General features: G+C 41.7%; 1 protein-coding gene across 1 annotated transcript; it reads left to right on the top strand.

Moving 5' to 3' along the window:
* The first annotated feature begins 3,386 nt into the window (after window positions 1-3,386).
* On the top strand, window positions 3,387-20,673 carry LOC311111540 (aquaporin-9-like). The gene is made up of 6 exons (XM_084154293.1): window positions 3,387-3,749; window positions 5,106-5,232; window positions 8,129-8,266; window positions 8,483-8,601; window positions 11,934-12,151; window positions 18,706-20,673. The coding sequence occupies exons 1-6, from the start codon at window positions 3,648-3,650 to the stop codon at window positions 18,866-18,868; spliced, it is 867 nt and encodes a 288-aa protein (XP_084010419.1). The 5' UTR covers window positions 3,387-3,647; the 3' UTR covers window positions 18,869-20,673.
* The last annotated feature ends 517 nt before the right edge of the window (window positions 20,674-21,190 follow it).

The following is a 21,190-nucleotide window of genomic DNA, read 5'->3' as shown; positions in this document are numbered from 1 at the left end:
AGGCCTATAACAATTTTGAGCTAAAACAGTTAACTAATAAAACCACAAATGGCTGACATCGCATTATTGCAATTGGGTCAAACTTTTTTACATTTGAAATGTATCAATAAATCGAGTGATTGAAAGCAAAGCTCTTATACCGGCATGAGTAATCTCTCCATCACTGAGATATATAGGCCTACGGCCTAAAATATAATGTGTAGCCTTTATAATGTTAGTTGGGTGATCTTATTTGAACTCTCTCATGTGATTCCATGTTTTCATAATAAATCTACAGGCTACATTAAATTATCTAATAAGGTAGCCTACTAGGAAATCCCAAAGGCCTAGATGCAGAATTTCATTCAATGTTCTTGATATATTTTTTAGCAATAACATATTGGGCATTGTCTGCAGATAATCCGACATGTTTATTTATTTATTCCAACCTAATGGCTACTTATTGATGAAAATCTATAAAGTAGGCTATAGCCTACTGTTGTTCGACATCAATCTAGTGGAGAAGATCAATTATTACTGTGACATGGCTTTCCACATGGCTTGAATTTATTGACAATCCAAGAAACCTCTGACAGGATAAAAAAAGTGGACGGAGTTGTATAATTTGGAAATCCCCCCGCAGGGGTGCTTTGTCTCCATCACCACAGCTCCCTTTTTTCACAGCATGGGCGACACTCCTAAAGTGTCTGTTTCTCATCAAAGACAACGAAGAAGAAAATGTGACATTGATTAATGCAACCAAAACATCCCATCCTCTACCTGTCGCCTCTCCTTTTAAAAGACTACAGGGAGCAGAAGATAAGACATACATGGAGACAGTGTCACTTCCCTGCTACCTCTCCACTCATTCTCTGTTCATTGAGCTCCCTCTGTTGGACAAAACATCAACTCCGAACTCGGTCTAATACAGTAACATGCCACCCTCTGATCCAAGTTATAATTTCCTTTGGTGGCAACTTGATTGATCATAAGGTAGCCTATATGTTACCAATGTTTAAAAGGTCGAAAGCCTCGAGGGGATTTATATTCCCTATGAAATAAATGGATATTGAATTATCTGAATAGCAGGTATATGTGCAGGCAGTCACCCCTGATATAAGTGCAGGCAGTTCACCTGTGATACCAGTCAGTATGCGACGTCCATCCATGTCTGAGGATGTCGGGAGATGACGTGGAAACCGGCCACTAGGGGCAACAGTGAGAACTGTTACCTTCAAATAGGTTTCATAAGCATTTTCTTCTGGTTTCAAAGGTTTCAATGTTCGAATACAGCTATAGAAAGTTGTTTTGATATATATTTTTTAAGCCTATCCCAAACCTTAACCCTTACTTTAACCATTCGGAGTTAATGTCTAAACTTAACCCTAACCTTAAAAATTCGGAGTTAATGCCTAAACTTAACCTTAAACACTTCGAAATTTGACATTTGGAACAACTTCGAAATGTGATGTTTGAGAAACATGGATGAATGTCTAATTCTGACATGAGACTGTGAGAGCTTGTTGATAAGTGCCTAAGCACTTATAACTCCTCATAGTCAGGAACTGACACTTTTAAATACTCAATGAGTTGCATGATGAAACATCACATTATTTCAAACTTCTTGACAATGGTCTACAATACCTCAAGGCAAAGAGATAAAAGGCATATCATTAAAACATTGCCACATGCAGCACACAGCATTTACCCAACACTCTCAGAAGAGGGCAGTGGTTGGCTCCTGAGCCACTGGCTTAATCCCATTCTTTAACTTTTATGAGTTGGAGATATGAATCCAATATATTATTTTTTAACTTGTGGACAAGTTAATAGGCTATTTATTATATTTCAAAAGTGACATTGAATTGTGTTTGGTTGTCAATGCAACCAAATATCAACATTTGAAGGAGATTTATCTTCTGGTTGGATTGTTCCATCTGTGCCACTGACTTAGTCTGGCTTTAATTCCAGTTTGTCTACAAATGAATAATTGATACTGTATGTTGGATTCACGTATCCATCTCAACCAAGAATCAAAGTTAAAGAATAGGCATGGCCATGGGAAGATGGTTTGGGTTGGGGTGCTGAGGAAGATTCTTCTCAGCTCATACAGTATTCATTGTATGAGGGATTTTGTGGGAATTTATTTTTATTTTTATTTTGATTTATCAGGGGGTGCTGCAGCACCCTCAGCACCTCTACTTCCCACGGCTATGAGAATCGGACTAAATCAAACCAACATTTCAAGTGCATTTAAAGTTTAATTCGATTTGATTTAGTCCTATTCTTTAACTTAGATTTTTGGTTGAGAAGGAGATATGAATCCAACATATGATATAAATTATTAATATGTAGATAAACTTGAATTAAAGACAGACTAAGTCAGTGGCACAGATGGAACTATCCAAGAAGAAGATACATCTCCTTCAAATGTTGATATTTGTTTGCGTTGACAACCAAACACAATTCAATATCCAGTTAGTCTACAAGATATGTTGGATTCACATCTCCATCTCAACCAAAAATCAAAGTTAAAGAATATGACTCAATCTAATCTAACTTTAAATGCACTTGAAATAACATTTGATTTGATTTAGTCCTATTCTTTAACTTTTGGTTGAGATGGAGACGTGAATCCAACATATTCATGATTAACATGAAGATTACATTTGAAATCAACCAAAGCTTGAAACCATAGGCCTATATGTATTGTCTATTTTTAGTTGAACCCTGGGTTGAATTGAAAGAATAGCTGTTTAACTCTGTTAAACCTACTCATTGGAATGATTTCGATAGCAACAGTGAATACATTTAGTTATCAAGAAATCGCTCAATAATCATTCTCACGATAGCACATTGGTAGTAGTCACTGACAAATATCAATGCTAAGCTGGGCTTTGTTAAAACCCTGGATGGGAGACCAAATCAATAGCTGTAGATAGATCAACTCTCCAGTAGGAGGTGCTGCCCAGCCTATAGTTTTTTTTCTGGTTGTGGATATAACTTTGAAGATCTGACTTTGTTTCAAAGGTACAAATTCAACATATTTTATACAATGTTTGTCTATGTTGAGAATTCGTTACAATGATGACAAAATCCTGTGGTTGAAATTCGACCCTCAAAACATCAGTTTAGGTTGATTACTTTTTTCAAATCCAATGTATTTTCCACATAGATTCCACACCACAATAATTGACAAATTACGTTGAAACTTTGATTCAGCCAGTTTGTCTCCAGTCGGATATTTGTCACATTTTAATGATGTAATTATTATCAACCATATAATTCAAACTTGAAATAATTACTTTGTTGATAGAAAATAGACAAGTTATGAGTAAATGCACACTGTATACATTCGCGCGTATAAATGCGCACTGTCCACATTCAGTCAATTGCTGACCATTGGAGTCATTATTGACCAATCAAGCACTTAGATCCAAAGAGTGGACCCTTGGCGGTAGCGGTGGTGATGGGGACAGTTTGAAGGAAGAAAAAAGATTAACAGGTCATGTCAGTCGAGTGTACATAATACACGCGTAGTAGGCTACTAAGGGGAGGAAGAAGGGGGTTATGTCCTAAGCTACCGGAGAGACGCTCACGCTCACACTCACACTACTCGTCAACTGTCTGTCCTGACAAGAGTGAGACATCAGCTGCCCGCGGGAAATATGGAATTTGAGGGCAAAAGAAAAATGAAGGAGCTATGTGCCCTGAGGAAGGACATCATCAAAGAGTTCCTGGCAGAATTTCTGGGGATATTCGTATTAATAGTAAGTACATGGACACTTTCCCTTTTCACCTGCCTGTCATTTAATAGCCTGCTTTAAAGCTGCATCAATATGGTAATAAGGTGTCACAATTGTTCTCAGGAGACTTGATCTGACGACAGTGATATCATGTTTTGATATATTTAGGTGCTAATATATCCTGATAATGTGGATTCTCTTTGATGTGCTCATCCATAATTCCGGTCTTAGAAACTCCTTGGGAGATAATTAAGACATCTAGAGAATGTTGTAATGGCAAGTTTGACAGGTGGAGGATAGGAGGGGGAGAATGCATGGGATGCTTGGTGTTTTCAGACATAAAGAAAAACATGATCAAACACAATAAACCTTTACTAACATGCACCATGCACCATTCCATGTGATGTATGATCATCACAGTGATTTGACATTCATATTTCTTTAGAATGTATCTAATCTGTGAATAAATAGACCCAATTTATGTAGCATACTGCACACCTTTATATTTCTGCAAAACTTCATTATTTGATAAACAAGTCTACCCTATATGTTGCTTGTAGGCTGAAAATCATTTAAATTAATTTCAGTATATGATATCATCAATATTTCATGCATGTTTTTAAAGCATATTTCCCCCGCTATCGATTGCAATCCACTTGCCAATGAATACAGAGATTTGAGATAGAATGATAATAGATTTACATTACACTGAATACAGAGAAACCATTAGTATTAGATAGACCACCTGGTCTAATACATTTCCCCCTAAACAGACATACACACTCTCTCTCTCTGCATTATTACTGTGCTAAAAACACACACAGTTCCCCATCATCACCAAGCTTGGAGGGAAACATTGTTTACTGAAGTGACATCTACAGGGGTCCTTAATAAGCTGACATGTCCTTTGCCTTCCACCTGTCCCCTCTAGGTTCACCTCTCTGTCCTGTCCTGTCTGTCTGAGTGTCACAGCTCAGTAGCTGGGCTTACTGAGGCTCAGTCTCAGTGGGCTCAGTGAGTCAGTGGTCATCTTGGTCAGCGGCACAACATCAATGGACTAATCCACTCACAACAAAAACAGCTATTTTTGGAGGGCATCCGTCTTTCAACACTTTTGTTTTGATTTACTTGTCCTTCTAATAAAAAAATGAAAGATTAATGATAATTTCCCATGCTTCAAATGGGACATCTTCTATGGCATTCTTCTAACAGGGTTCAGGGGGAATGCACTGATCTAAAAGGTTCTCTAATTAGAAATGAAGTCTGTAGAACAAGAGGACTAGTCTTATGTGCATAATTGGACATTTTAAAACAACGACTCTTTCTTCCTCCTGCCAACGTGTTTTTGCTTTAGTTTTTTTGCCTCTGTGTCTGTCCCAGCTCTTTGGTTGTGGCTCGGTGGCCCAGACGGTGCTGAGTAAAGGGGCTCTGGGAGAACCCCTGACCATCCACATCGGCTTCACTCTGGGGGTGATGATGGCCGTCTACGTGGCTGGGGGAGTGTCAGGTGAATACCATACCTCCTTTACATAACTTTACATTCACAACATCCATTTCTAAAGTCCACTCTGCACATAGCCAACATACAGTGTTCTAACATCCACAACAGTTGATTTTGCAGTATGATTGATTTCACTTCAGCTATAATTTCCACATCAGGGTATGGCATTATCTTGCTACACACTTATGTTGCAACACATGTGTGTTTAGAGTTGAGACTTTTCAGTTGGTCAGCACCTCACTTTACAGGGTGGGCCTTTTTTGTATTTCACTATATCCTCTTCTGTTTGAAACATGAAACTACACAAGGAGAGACTGAGTTACTGGCAGCTGTAGTATAGTGTCATTACTCTAAAAAACACAAGACAAACACTGAGAGAAAAAATTATACTTTGCACTCAGTCACCTCTATCCACAAGCAACTTGTCCAATTACAAAAGGGGCGGCAGGTATCCTAGCGCTTAGAGAGGCGAGCCAGCAACCGGAGGGTTGGTGGTATCAAATCCTAGATGCCATTGCCTACACTCTTAGATAAAAAAGGGTTCCAAAAGGGTTCTTCAGCTGTCCCCATAGGACCCTTTTTGGTTCCAGGTAGAACCCTTTTGGGTTCCATGTAGAACCCTCTGTACAAAGGTTTCTACATAGAACCCAAAAGGGTTCTACCTGCAACCAAAAAGTGTTATTCAAAGGGTTCTCCGATGGGGACAGCCGAAGAAGCCTTTAAGGTTCTAGTAGGGTGTCCAGTGTGGCAGCCCCCCGCACCTCTCCAAAAACCTGTTTATGTGTGTCTTTTGGAGGGGTTGGGTTAAAAGCAGAAGTCAAATTTCAGTTGAACCTTGTGTGCAATTGACCAATAAAGTGATCTTAATATTAAAAAGGGTTTTGGGTTAAAAAATGTGAACAGGACTCAAAGGTCATCAATGGTTGTTTGTCTTTGATGAAAAGGCTTTACTTTGCCATGAACTTTGACCTTGGATGTCTGGCTCTCTTTGCTCTCAGGTACTAAACTCTTCAAAAGGAAAAACATGTATTTCCCAAATGTCTGGGTAACTGTGTGTTATGGCTCCATGGATGTCCTCACATCCACAGGTTCACATGTTCATTGTTTGAGAGAGGGGGAGATGATGTCCATCCCTGTTGCCAGGTAGAACACAGGAGAGAAAGTAAAGAGTATAGTCATAATCACTAACACTATCCTGTGTGCTTCACCCTGACTTGTGTCCTGGGGAAAAGTAATCATACAGTAACAGTAATGGACTGTGGAGACCTAGGTAATCACTAGACACTCAGCAACATGGCAAAATGATGCAGAGAACATCATCTTAGTATTCCATAGCAGTCTGGACACAACATGGGCACCGTTTAGTATGAATGTAACTGGGGGAGGGGCACAGATGAAATGGAAGCAATATGCAATAGATCGATTACCCATTCCTAATGCCTGGCTGCTTCTTGGTGTCAGAGGATGAAGTGTGCCGGCTAGATTTACAAGGCTGGAGTGTGTCCTCATGTCCAGGGGGACTTTAGTGGGTACATTCCACAGAGATTAAAGCAAGGAGAGCACTCTCCCTCTCGCTTCGGCAGCAATAATGACACAGAGGGATAACGTTAGGGGTAATCACTTTTTAAATGTCACACTGCCTTACGTGGGCTTGCTGAGCAAGGTGGAGAGCGCTTTTTAATCAGCAATCAAGGGTTTCATTATGTCTCAGCGAGGCTTTATGTAATGGGGACGATGAGTTGTAATTTGAAATTGCCGTGGTAATTTCCATCACAATTGGGACATAAAAGAGCAACGACGTGATTAGAGCTTTTAATGCCCACCCCGGGATAATATGAACACTGTAGCATAGGCGCTAATATGAGTGCTATGTGAGCCATACTCATTGTGACTTCATCTTAGAAAATCCAGTGTTGGCAGAGTGTGAGCTTCGTCTTTGTACTGTATCTCTAAAACTCACCTCAGGACAAACCCTCATCCGCAATGCCTGGTTCACAGCTACAGCACATCAGACCAGAGTGTTGGGAAACCAACATTTATGCCATGTTTGGATGAATGTGGATTAATCATTAATTGAGGAGATTCCTTGAGTGAACATTTATTGAGGTAGAATGGAACTGTAGAACAAGTCTCTCGTCTCCAACCCTCTTTGATTCATTACAGACTAGCTGATCACTCTGACACAGGGGATCTAGATCCTGAGACGGGTATATAGCTTCAGTAGAGCAGTAGTATGTGTGCTATTCTTGTTGGAGTGTGTAGTAGGCTACAGTATAGGAACCTTTACTGCATGATTGGGCCATTCAACTCTGGGGCCCATGTGTGGATGGGAAGCCTTCCCGCTGTTAGGTGACATCTCTGATGATGATCACAGGTATTGGACTAATGAGCTTTACTGGGGCATGGGTCTCTAGTGGGGTGGGGAGGGGCACTCCCCAGCCAGGCTAGCCTCTCCAAGTAGAACACAACATACTTCTGTTTCCCCCCGCTCCTTTTCACTCCTATGTCGGCGATGCTAATTGACAGGCAGAGTAAACCAGCACCCGTGGTAGTGGAGGTGTGTCATGGCCGGGTCATTCCTTAAGCAGATTCAGGCAGATTATGTCAGACCCAATTCCGATCGGATGGTTCAGCCGGTTGTTGTGGCCACAGTTAGTGAACAGGGCTGGGGATTAGTGTTTGGGGCGCTCTGATACCCCCAGCAGGGTTGCCCCGCTGATGTCACCCAGAGCTTCAGTCCCCGCCTTGGGCCCCGCCTAGGGTTGTGCCGTAATTGTGTCTATGACTGAATCCACTGTCAACAAGCCTTTCGATAAGGATAGTGGTTACAAATGAATGTGTCTCAGACTTTCTACATAAGCTTGAACCTTGTTTTGAAATCCAGTTTTTACCTTTGTTCCAGGGGCTCATGTGAACCCAGCAGTCTCTCTGGCCATGGTGGTCCTGGGCAAACTGCCTATAAAGAAGTTCCCTGTCTACGTGGCAGCACAGTTCCTCGGTGCCTTCGCTGGTTCTTGTGCTGTCTATGGGTTGTATTATGGTAGGTGTGACTGTCATCATGTCCATCACCATCATCATCCTCATCCTCATTATGATCATACACATTAATGCAGAGATTCTAAATGGAACCCATTATCATAGCATTTAGCCAGTGTGATATTTGAAAAAGGTATTGATCATTATTGGAGTGGGAACATTATTGGTTATTATTAACACTAACATTATTGGGAAAACTCAATTATTCTCTTTTACATAGATGCCTTAATGGAACACACAGGAGGAGTTATGCAAGTTACTGGCGTCAATGCCACAGCTAATATATGGGCATCCTACCCTGCCAAGCACATCTCAGTCCTTGGAGGATTCGTAGACCAGGTGAGAGATGCACCATCAATGGATATCTAACCATATCCTAATACTGTCTTTGTTACTGAATGATATGAGCCGCACAGGCACACACCCTGATTTAAGGTTGAAGTCCCTGAGCTAGAACATGCCAGTACATGTGTAAAAGTATGTATATAAGTGAATGTGCACGTGAGCGTACATTTAGATCAGTCGTGCATGCAAGTAACTAAGCGTACATGGTGAACATGTGTGTAGGCTGTAGTATGTGTCAAATAAAATAAATAAAATGTTAGCTATCACATGCTTTGTAAAAGACAGGTGTAGACGAACAGTGAAATGCTTACTTACGGTCCCTTCCCAACAATGCAGAGAGAAAGAAAATAGAGAAATAATAGAAAAGTAATAACACATAATAAAAGTAATAATAAATACACAATGAGTAAAGATAACTTGGCTATATACACAGGGTACCAGTACCGAGTCGATGTGTAGGGTATGAGGTAATTGAGGTAGATATGTACATACAACTAAAAATAAAGTGACTAGGCAACAGGATATATAATAAACAGTAGCAGCAGCATATGTCATGAGTCAAAAATGTTAGTGCAAAAAGGGTCAATGCAGATTGTCTTGGTAGCTATTTGGTTAACTGTTTAACTAACTATTTAGCAGTCTTATGGCTTGGGAGTAGAAACTGTTCAGGATCCTGTTGGTTCCAGACTTGGTGAATCGGTATCGCTTGCCATGCTGTAGCAGAGAGAGCAGTCTATGACTTGGTTGGCTGGAGTCTTTGACATTTTTCATGGCCTTCTTCTGGCACCACCTGGTATAGAGATCCTGGATGGCAGGGAGCTCAGCCCTAGTGATGTACTGGGCCGTATGCACTACCCTCTGTAGTGCCTTGCGGTCGGGTGCCAAGCAGTTGCCATACCAAGCGGTGATGCAGCCAGTCAAGATGCTCTCAGTGGTGCAGCTGTAGAACTTTTGGAGGATCTGAGGGCCCATGCCAAATCTTTTCAGCCTCCTGAAGGGGAAGAGGTGTTGTCGTGCCCTCTTCACGACTGTGATGGTGTGTGTGGACCATGATAGATCCTTAGTGATGTGGACACCGATGAACTTGAAGGTCTCGACCCACTCCACTACAGCCCCATCGATGTGAATGGGAGCATGCTCAGCCTTCTGTTTCCTGTAGTCCATGATCAGCTCCTTAGTCTTGCTGACGTTGAGAGAGAGGTTGTTGTCCTGGCACCACATTGCCAGGTCTCTGACCCCGTGTTGAGGGTCAGCATGGCAGATGTGTTGTTGCCTACCCTCACCACCTGGGGGAGGCCGTCTGGAAGTCTAGGATCCAGTTGCAGAGGGAGGTGTTCAGTCCCAGGGTCCTTAGCTTAGTGATGAGCTTAGTCCCCTGTAGCTCAGTTGGTAGAGCATGGCGCTTGCAACACCAGGGTTGTGGGTTTGTTTCCCATGGGGGGCCAGTATGAAAATGTATGCACTCACTAACTGTAAGTCGCTCTGGATAAGAGCATCTGCTAAATGACTAAAATGTAAAATATAAATGAGCTTGAGGGCACTATGGTGTTGAACGCTGAGCTGTAGTCATTGAACAGCTTTCTCACATAGATGTTCCTCTTGTCCAGGTGTGGAGTGCAATAGAGATTGCGTCATCTGTGGATCTGTTGGGGCGGTATGCGAATTGGAGTGAGTTCAGGGTATCTGGGATGTTGATGTGAGCCATGACCAGCCTTTCAAAGCATTTCATGGCTACAGATGTGCTATGGGGCGGTAGTCATTTAGACAGGTTACCTTGGCGTTCTTGGACACAGGGACTATGGTGGGCTGCTTGAAACATGTAGGTATTACAGACTGGGTCAGGGAGAGGTTGAAAATGTCAATGAAGACACTTGCCAGCTGGTCAGCGCATGCACTGAGTAAGCGTCCTGGTAATCCTTGTGAATGTTAACGTGTTTAAAGGTCTTACTCAAATTGTCAATGGAGAGCGTGATCACACAGTCGTCCGGAATAGCTGGTGCTCTGATGCATATACTGTGAGCAATACTGTCTGAGCAAAAACAACCATCTGTGCTGAATACCCAAGAGCTGAGTGTGCACATGCAAGTTTGGTTTCAAATTGAAGGCAGTCAATTTAAGAAGTAAACTACAATTACAATTCAATAATTGAAAAAAGGGCATTTATTTTCAAAGACTTCTCAATAAACTGAAAAGTAAAGCTTAATTTAAATTAAGAAATTTAAAAATGTTTGATATAAATTGCTTTACTTTTCAGTTTATTGAGAAGTCTTTGAAAATAAATGCCCTTTTTTCAATTATTGAATTGTAATTGTAGTTTACTTCCTAAATTGACTGCCTTCAATTCGAATTCAGCCCAACCCTGGTGTGTTTGTGGGTGTGTATGTGTGTGTGTGTGTGTGTGTGTGTGTGTGCACGTGCATGTGTGGGTGTGTGGTTGGGTGTGTGTGTGTGGTAGGGGGTCAAAGTATAATCAGAAAACAATCATTAACTGGCTAATAGAAGCAAACATTTAAGCAGTCGTTTTTCCCTCTATGAACAGGAATTCATGCAATTATTGAGTTGGGAGTATTTTTAGCTCAAGATAAGGTTTGCTCCTAATATCTAGCCATATGGATACTATTCAAAAGACTTCAAAGCTGCCTCATCTATCCTTCATCCAGGGGAAAGGGGAAGCCCCATTATAGGCTTAGGAAAAAGAATAGAGGCCACAGGTCATCACATCAAATTAGTCAGGCTGGCCACAGACAGTCATTATAAAACCCAGACCATAACAACAAGCCATCCTCCCCCTGTCACTGTCTGCTTTCCAACTCCTATTGTCATCTACCATGACATAAAACGCTACAAGGAATACCACTTATGCTATTATGAGAGGCTGTCTTTTCTATCTTGGTGGAAGCATCCCAGTAACAACATGACCGGTAGCTACAGATTGTTCTTTTTGTAGCGATGATGAATGTACTGAATACCTATGTAGGATCTTCATTTGATCACTCTTTTGTTGCTGCACATTTTTCTGCTCAGCAGGAAATGCAAACTTGCAGGGTATTCAATGTCTAAAAAGGCTGTTAGCATTTGGAAACAATGCCAGCCACTGCCAGGGAATCTAAACCAAAGCATGGACTGCTGTCATACCTTGTCCATAGACTGCTTACAGGTTGAGGAAACCAATATGTCATTTTGTAATTTCTACATCATAATTCACATTTCCTGATGCTGCAGGATTATTTTCCTGCTGTAGCAAACTGGCTCAAATTATGTATGTCTGTCAATTATCTGTTTTGATCATTGCTATCTCTAAATCATGGCTGATGCCTTCTCTCCAGGTTATAGGAACAGCTGCCTTGATCCTGTGCATTCTGGCCATTATTGATGGGAAGAACATTGGAGCTCCTAAAGGGATGGAGCCACTGTGCATTGGCCTGATCATCATGGCCATTGGAGTGTCCATGGGACTCAACTGTGGCTATCCCATCAACCCTGCCAGAGACCTGGGCCCAAGGCTATTCACTGCTGTGGCTGGATGGGGCATGGAGGTGTTCAGGTAATTTCCAACACCGCTTATACTAGAGAGAAGAGAAGTCCCACAAATGAGAGCTGGATGGCCTCCATAAGTACAGTAGCATTTCACAAACAGTTGGTAGAGCAACTTACAGTTAAGTGAGTGCATACATTTTTCATACTGGCCCCCCGTGGGAAACGAACCCACAACCCTGGCGTTGCAAGCGCCATGCTCTACCAACTGAGCTACAGGAGGCCCTGAAACCTTTTGAAATGGCCAATTTGCTTTCTTCTCCTAAAAAATCTAACAGCCCGTGCTCAATTTACAGTAGAACATTGAAAGATTCAGAAACAGAGTATGTGTGTGTGACGGGAAAGCCCCTCTCTGATCTGAGCGTGCCAAGCGGAGCTGCAGGCACATTATGCTGCTTTTCAGTCCTCCTCCCTAGCAGTGGCTGGGAGTTAGGCACGCAGTGTGAGAAACAGGGGAGTGAATACCAGTGGCCTGGCCTCCTTCTCTCCTTCAGGAAGAGCAGGAATATATGGCTCTATCGCTATCTCTGCTCTTCTGACAATCTCAATCAATATTTCAGCAACCTCTTGTATCTCCTGCATTTTGGAAAAGGCTTGGAGATGTGAGAGGGCAGAGTAAGATTCTTTCTCCGCACATAAATATTCCATGCTTCATATAACAGAAAATGGCACCATTGTGTGTTCTACTGTCAGAGGCAGACTCCCTCTCTCTGCCATCACTCTTCAAAGCTGTCCCTGTTACTTTGGGTATTTATTTACACTAGATAAGCAAAGCGGTCATCGGCTACAAGGTCTGTACTTTGCCATGCAAACTTCCATAGTCCCCAGAGAAAGCTGGGTGAAGCAATTCACAAGCAGTTATTTAACAATGAGAGATGGGCTAAAGAAGAGTTATATAAGTTAAACGTGCAACATCAGTGAAAAAAAAAGAAGGATATGAGGGACCTCTCTGCCAGTGCACTATAGACTTCTCTTCAGTAGAGGGCGCTGTCTGATCTAATGGCCACAGACCACAGTTTCCCAACCTGCTCCTTGGGGACCCTGCCGTTGCACATATTTGTTCTACTCCAGCACTAGCACAGAACACCTTATTCAACGGAAAGGGCTGGTTGGTTAAATCACAAGCTGAATCAGGATTTCTGGTGCTGGAATAGAACAATTGTGTGCAATGGCTGGGGGTCCCTTACTGGGGTGGGAAACATTGACATACCGTATTTGACCCTCTACTTTATACCATGTTCACACTACATCTCACCAGATGTTTCGCATACAGATGTAGGATCTTAATTTGATCACCCTGTTGTAGGAGAACTCTCCTGCAATGCAGGACATTTAAAACGTATAGTGTATTTGAAGTTTAAAATGGTTTCTAAAGTTTGTAATTTCCACATTGAGATTAAAGACTTGATTTTCCCTTACGAAAAATGTATCAACCCTTACAAAAATGTCCATTAATTATAATCCACATAATAATTCACATTTCCTGTTGCTGCAAGATTCCTTTCCTGCTGTAGCAAACTGGCTCAAATGAAGATCCTACGTCTGTATGAGATTGTCCATATATGTATACATTTAAGATTAGTTCTCTCTAATGCGCACATAAACCTGCGGCCCTGAGATTTACATCATACTGTAAAATTAGACGTAATCTGCCCGTTTGAAATATGGGTTTAAATACATCCCTTAAATCTCAGCCGTTTTAGCAGCACGCACAGCTGTAATCACAATGTTAAGATAGAGATGTATAAGGATGATAGTAGGATATTAAAGCGTACATTCCATCCAGCATACATTGCATCCACTGAATCTCTGTAGGGAAACTGAAAGCAATAGGACCAGGTACAGTGGCACATTTCTTTGACGTCAGTAGGTACAGTAGGAAGAGCTGGCAGTGTGCCATGTCCATTAGACGTCATCGTGTGACCCAGTGTGTCTGTCCGTCATAAGGCCTGATCATGGGATATGGTTAGTTACCCTGGCTCTGCCCATAGATTACACACCCTAATCCACCAGCCCTGTAGTCTGCATCCACCCCCTGGTAGTTTAGCAGCTAAACACAGCCTGCTCAGACACTGTCTATTTTCCTATCTGGCCCTTGTCACGTCAGTGCTGGTAATTCAGTCCCTTTAGCCCACAGGATCCAACCAGTCAGTACTAGCAGAGGGAGGCTAATCTCTATCAGGGAGTTGCCCCTGAGGTGATCAGGTGCTCAGTTCAGGACAGAATCAGGACATGTACTAAGTAGGCTCCAGTATCAGATAGCTGTTTAGGTGGGAGTTTGAGGGGTGATCTGGGGGGTCATTGGAAATTGTTAGGTTTTTACCATGACCTGCTATTAAGATAACTGGCAAATCTGTAAAGCACAATTAGAATTAGGCGTTTATAGAAACAGATTTGTGAGGAGTGGGAACAGATCAACTTTACAGTGCTTTGCAAAAGTATTCATCCCCCTTGGCGTTTTTCCTATTTTGTTGCATTACAACCTGTAATTTAAATGGATTTTTATTTGGATTTCATGTAATGGACATACACAAAATAGTCCAAATTGGTGAAGTGAAATGAAAAAAATTGCTTGTTTCAGAAAATTCTAAAAAATTAATAACGGAAAAGTGGTGCGTGTACATGTATTCACCCCCTTTGCTATGAAGCCCCTAAATAAGATCTGGTGCAACCAATTACCTTCAGAAGTCACATAATTAGTTAAATAAAGTCCACCTGTGTGCAATCTAAGAGTCACATGATCTGTCACATGATCTCACTATATATACACCTGTTCTAAAAGGCCCCAGAGTCTGTAACACCACTAAGAAAGGGACACCACCAAGCAAGCGGCACCATGAAGACCAAGGAGCTCTCCAAACAGGTCAGGGACAAAGTTGTGGAGAAGTACAGATCGGGGTTGGGTTATAAAAAAACATCAGAAACTTTGAACATCCCACGGAGCACCCTTAAATCCATTATAAAAAAATGGAAAGAATATGGCACCACAACAAACCTGCCAAGAGAGGGCCGCCCACCAAAACTCATGGACCAGGCAAGGAGGGCATTAATCAGAGAGGCAACAAAGTGACCAAAGATAACCCTGAAGGAGCTGCAAAGCTCCACAGCGGAGATTGGAGTATCTGTCCATAGGACCACTCCACAGAGCTGGGCTTTACGGAAGAGTGGCCAGAAAAAAGACATTGCTTAAAGAAAAAAATAAGCAAACACATTTGGTGTTCGCCAAAAGGCATGTGGGAGACTCCCCAAACATATGGAAGAAGGTACTCTGGTCAGATGAGACTAAAATTGAGCTTTTTGGCCATCAAAGAAAACGCTATGTATGGCGCAAACCCAACACCTCTCATCACCCCGAGAACACCATCCCCACAATGAAGCATGGTGGTGGCAGCATCATGCTGTGGGGATGTTTTTCATCGGCAGGGACTGGGAAACTGGTCAGAATTGAAGGAATGATGGACGGCGCTAAATAAAGGGAAATTCTTGAGGGAAACCTGTTTCATTCTTCCAGAGATTTGAGACTGGGATGGAGGTTCACCTTCCAGCAGGACAATGACCCTAAGCATACTGCTAAAGCAACACTTGAGTGGTTTAAAGGGAAACATTTAAATGTCTTGGAATGGCCTAGTCAAAGCCCAGACCTCAGTTCAATTGAGAATCTGTGGTATGACTTAAAGATTGCTGTACACCAGCGGAACCCATCCAACTGGAGCAGTTTTGCTTTGAAGAGGGGGGGGGGGTTAATAGTTATGCATGCTCAAGTTTTCTTTTTTTTTTCTTCTTATTTCTTGTACAAGCCCATCCTCCCCAATTAAGGTGCCACCAACCTCCTGTGCAATGTACAGTAGCATACCCCAGACCAGGGCAGGTTCCTGGGTCGCTTTAAAGACTCATACATTCTTTTTCATTTCATTTTTAAATCATCACTGTATGTCTAATAAATCACTGTGTGTGTTTATTTCATGAAAATAACGGCAAATATATTTCTTATAATTTATTTCCCTCAGCCTCCTTTTGCTATCAAAATGCTGTCTGATTGTGTGGGCGTGTTGATACAAATTTAAACATATTTTCATACACATCCTTGATTGGCGGATAGGATCGTCCCTACTTACCCCTTCAAATTAGGAGGATACATATGCAAATAAAAGACGACTGGTCATTGGTCAGAATAATCAGATCAGATTATAATTTCATGCTGTCGGCCAAAAACTCCATCCCACCTGAACAGGCTGAAACTCCAGGCATTTTTTCAATAAGTTCTTACTGTTAAAGGGCATTATCATAATTTTCCCAATTTCAGTGTTATTTCTACCTCATAGTGTGGCGATATCATTAAAATAACTGAAAAATCATGTTTTTGACTGCACTGCCCCTTTAACGAGGGTGGCCACTATTTACACAGTAGATATACACTGAGTGTACAAAACAGTTGCATCCCCTTTTGCCCTCAGACCAGCCTCAATTCGTCGGGGCATGGACTCTACAAGGTGTCGAAAGTGTTCCACAGGGATGCTTTCCCGTGTTGACTCCAATGCTTCCCAAAGTTGTATCAACTTGGTTGTACAGTGGGGAAAAAAAGTATTTAGTCAGCCACCAATTGTGCAAGTTCTCCCACTTAAAAACATGAGAGAGGCCTGTACTTTTCATCATAGGTACACATCAACTATGACAGACAAATTGAGGAGAAAAAAAATCCAGAAAATCACATTGTAGGATTTTTAATGAATTTATTTGCAAATTATGGTGGAAAATAAGTATTTGGTCACCTACAAACAAGCAAGATTTCTGGCTCTCACAGACCTGTAACTTCTTCTTTAAGAGGCTCCTCTGTCCTCCACTCGTTACCTGTATTAATGGCACCTGTTTGAACTTGTTATCAGTATAAAAGACAACTGTCCACAACCTCAAACAGTCACACTCCAAACTCCACTATGGCCAAGACCAAAGAGCTGTCAAAGGACACCAGAAACAAAATTGTAGACCTGCACCAGGCTGGGAAGACTGAATCTGCAATAGGTAAGCAGCTTGGTTTGAAGAAATCAACTGTGGGAGCAATTATTAGGAAATGGAAGACATACAAGACCACTGATAATCTCCCTCGATCTGGGGCTCCACGCAAGATCTCACCCCGTGGGGTCAAAATGATCACAAGAACGGTGAGCAAAAATCCCAGAACCACACGGGGGGACCTAGTGAATGACCTGCAGAGAGCTGGGACCAAAGTAACAAAGCCTACCATCAGTAACACACTACGCTGCCAGGGACTCAAATCCTGCAGTGCCAGACGTGTCCCCCTGCTTAAGCCAGTACATGTCCAGGCCCGTCTGAAGTTTGCTAGAGTGCATTTGGATGATCCAGAAGAGGATTGGGAGAATGTCATATGGTCAGATGAAACCAAAATAGAACTTTTTGGTAAAAACTCAACTCGTCGTGTTTGGAGGACAAAGAATGCTGAGTTGCATCCAAAGAACACCATACCTACTGTGAAGCATGGGGGTGGAAACATCATGCTTTGGGACTGTTTTTCTGCAAAGGGACCAGGACGACTGATCCGTGTAAAGGAAAGAATGAATGGGGCCATGTATCGTGAGATTTTGAGTGAAAACCTCCTTCCATCAGCAAGGGCATTGAAGATGAAACGTGGCTGGGTCTTTCAGCATGACAATGATCCCAAACACACCGCCCGGGCAACGAAGGAGTGGCTTCGTAAGAAGCATTTCAAGGTCCTGGAGTGGCCTAGCCAGTCTCCAGATCTCAAACCCATAGAAAATCTTTGGAGGGAGTTGCTCTAGAGGAGATCTGCATGGAGGAATGGGCCAAAATACCAGCAACAGTGTGTGAAAACCTTGTGAAGACTTACAGAAAACGTTTGACCTGTGTCATTGCCAACAAAGGGTATATAACAAAGTATTGAGAAACTTTTGTTATTGACCAAATACTTATTTTCCACCATAATTTGCAAATAAATTCATTAAAAAAAAATAAAAAAAATCTATTTTTGTCTATCATAGTTGATGTGTACCTATGATGAAAATTACAGGCCTCTCTCATCTTTTTAAGTGGGAGAACTTGCACAATTGGTGGCTGACTAAATACTTTTTCCCCCCACTGTATGTCCTTTGGGTGGTGGACCCTTCTTGATACACACGGGAACCTGTTGAGCGTGAAAAAAAAAAACAGCAGCGTGGCAGTTCTTGACACACTCAAACCGGTGTGCCTGGCACCTACTACCATACCCCCTTCAAAGACACTTAAACATTCACCCTCTGAATGGCACATATACACAAACCATGTTCTCTCAAGGCTTAAAAATCCTCCTTTAACCTGTCTCTTCCTCTTCATCTACACTGATTGAAGTGGATTTAACAAGTGACATTATAAGGGATCATAGCTTTCACCTGGATTCACCTGGTTAGTCTATGCCAAGGAAAGAGCAGGTGTTCGTAATGTTTTGTACACTCAGTGCATTTGGTATTAAAACGTTTTATTTGAACTTACTCACTACAAAGTCACATGTAATCTCCTGAACACCTGTATATATATCTCCTCTTGTCTATGCAGTGCTGGAGGCTGCTGGTGGTGGATCCCAGTAGCAGGGCCCATGGTGGGAGGAGTGGTGGGGGCCGCCGTTTACTTCCTGTTCATCGAGCTGCACCATGCCGAGCCTGAGAAACAGGGGGAGAACAACGTCAAGGACAAATACGAGATGGTCACCCTGAGTTAGACAGAGAGGCCAGGGGCCCCCATTGTTCTGAGGCTTGGCAGCTTCCTACCCCTTTAACCCTCAACAGGCTAAACATCCACCTCAATGAGGCCACACTTGACACAATCTTCTCCGCTTGCACTAGAGTAATTTCCTCTTTCTAAGGGACCTGAGGTCAGGTCTCAGTCTCTGCACTCTCATGGACAGGTCCGCTGAAAGAATGCAAATTGAGCCAACACATAAAAAACAAACACGTATGTAATGTTAAATTCACAATCACAAGCTGAGATCTCAGGCATGTTCACTACCCCATGACATCGTCAACATCAGGTGTTCAGACTATCCATTCTACTCTGAGGATAGTTCCTGAGTACAGTGATTTTTAAGAATTTATATTGCATTTCTTGTATAGGGCTATTTTTCATTGCAGGAGGAATTTGCCAAGTTTTAAAACCGTCTCAATATTTTCTATCTTTCAGGCAGAGGCGATGGTAAATGTTATTAACCACGTCGATGATAAATGTTATTAACCACATAAAAAAATAGCCAGTAACAGTTTCTGTGATGGAAGGAAGGAAGTGTGTCTATTTTTTGTCATTGAGCTAGTTTAATAGTATGCTCTCTTCTGCTTCACTTCATCCATCTATTTGTTACAGTTGTGTGAATCCCTCTGCCTGCTGCAACACACAACCTCATCACTGCCTGTGTGCTATATCTAACACACATCTATGTATTTGTGCTTTGAAATGCTCATAGTCTTATTTTCCTAGCTTTTATTTTTAGAGTGCAGAAAAAAAACGGCCTTAATGTGTGTGAAATGAGCCTCACACCATTCCGTTCCTACTCTCTCTCTCACGTTGAGCACAGGACTCTGTATCGTGACACGGATGCATTTCTAAATTATTTTTATCTGACTTTTATTTCCTCTTATATAATGTTCCGGCTGTCATGTGAATACATTTTCATAGAAGCATGAGTAGGGAAGCCTAGTATCTATAGTACCTAGCATGGCAATGTTTTAATAAACAATATACTGTATGAAGTCCAATGAGAGATAATTTACCCCACTGGCCAATGTCCATATGGGAATGTATAAAAATTGTTTGTTTATCGTAATCAATAAGTTATTCCTCCAATGATGTGACTAGGATTCAACCACTGAGGAACTACTACACTATGACCTATAGTGAACTGGACAATAACAGAATAACATCAGTACAACTTCCAAGAATAGAGCCCTTCAACTCAGAGAAAAACACTCAACTGAACCAAGTCCTTCCATCCTAGTGATGTTATTTAGCCATGGGTGGCTGGAGGAACATGGGTGGGCAGAGGAACATGGGTCGGCAGAGGAACACGAGTTCCCTATTCCCAGAAGAGCTCTCGCCAATGAAACACATAGCATTTTATAACCTGTACGTGGCTTACTACTGAACCAGATATAATTCGTAGGGAAAAATAAAGCTCTTTAGAAATGATTTTCTCTATTAATTTACACCTTTGTTACTTAGTGGTTTAGTTGCTGTAGTTTCTTATTGTAGTTCGTTTTTAGTTTTAAAAAATTGCTACATGTACATTACTTTGGATGACTATTTCATGATGCTAGCTTGATTCTCCTGAGATTCAACCTTTGGAGGAGTACAATGTTTTATGGCTGTTTTTTTTTTGTTGCTTCACTTGGCTTAAAATAAAAATAAAAGGCACTTTTACTCACACTATTTTTCTCAGATGCTGTTTGACAAAAGCTATTTGTTTGTGAAGGTAATTTTGTAATTTATACAACTGTAATGTAGATTTTACAAAAATAAATATTTTATGTGTATTTCTTTCATTGTCTGTCTTGATCAATCAATCCACATTAATTGTCTACTGCTTAAGGGAAGGAAAACACATTCAGTGAGAAACTATCACTATCCACTGAGTTCCACTAGCACTGGAATAAGTGCATTGGTAGAAACTGGCAGGTATTTAATATTACCCGTATGCAATCCTAAAAATAACAGGCCAGAAAACAGGTCACGATCACTAAGTACAACCACTTAGTCACCCAGCGCAGTGTGGAGTGAATAAAACATTTTAAAAGGCAGCAATCGGAAATGCTTATGTAATGTCATGGAGAATAGATGAGGCATGATTCTCTCTCTCTCTCTCTCTCTCTCTCTCTCTCTCTCTCTCTCTCTCTCTCTCTCTCTCTCTCTCTCTCTCTCTGCCCAGTGGTTTGGTGCCTCCCCTCCCCAAAGTTCATTTCACTGTATGTGTGAATAATAGACACAGCACTAGGACCCTCACAGTAGCTCATGCCAGCTCACATACTGTCCTCACAGAGTAAATAGCTCTTTAAAT

Source organism: Coregonus lavaretus, assembly GCF_964263955.1.
Source record: "Coregonus lavaretus genome assembly, chromosome: 37".
NCBI classification, from domain to species: Eukaryota; Metazoa; Chordata; class Actinopteri; order Salmoniformes; family Salmonidae; genus Coregonus; species Coregonus lavaretus.
This window is presented reverse-complemented; position numbering and strand designations above follow the sequence as displayed.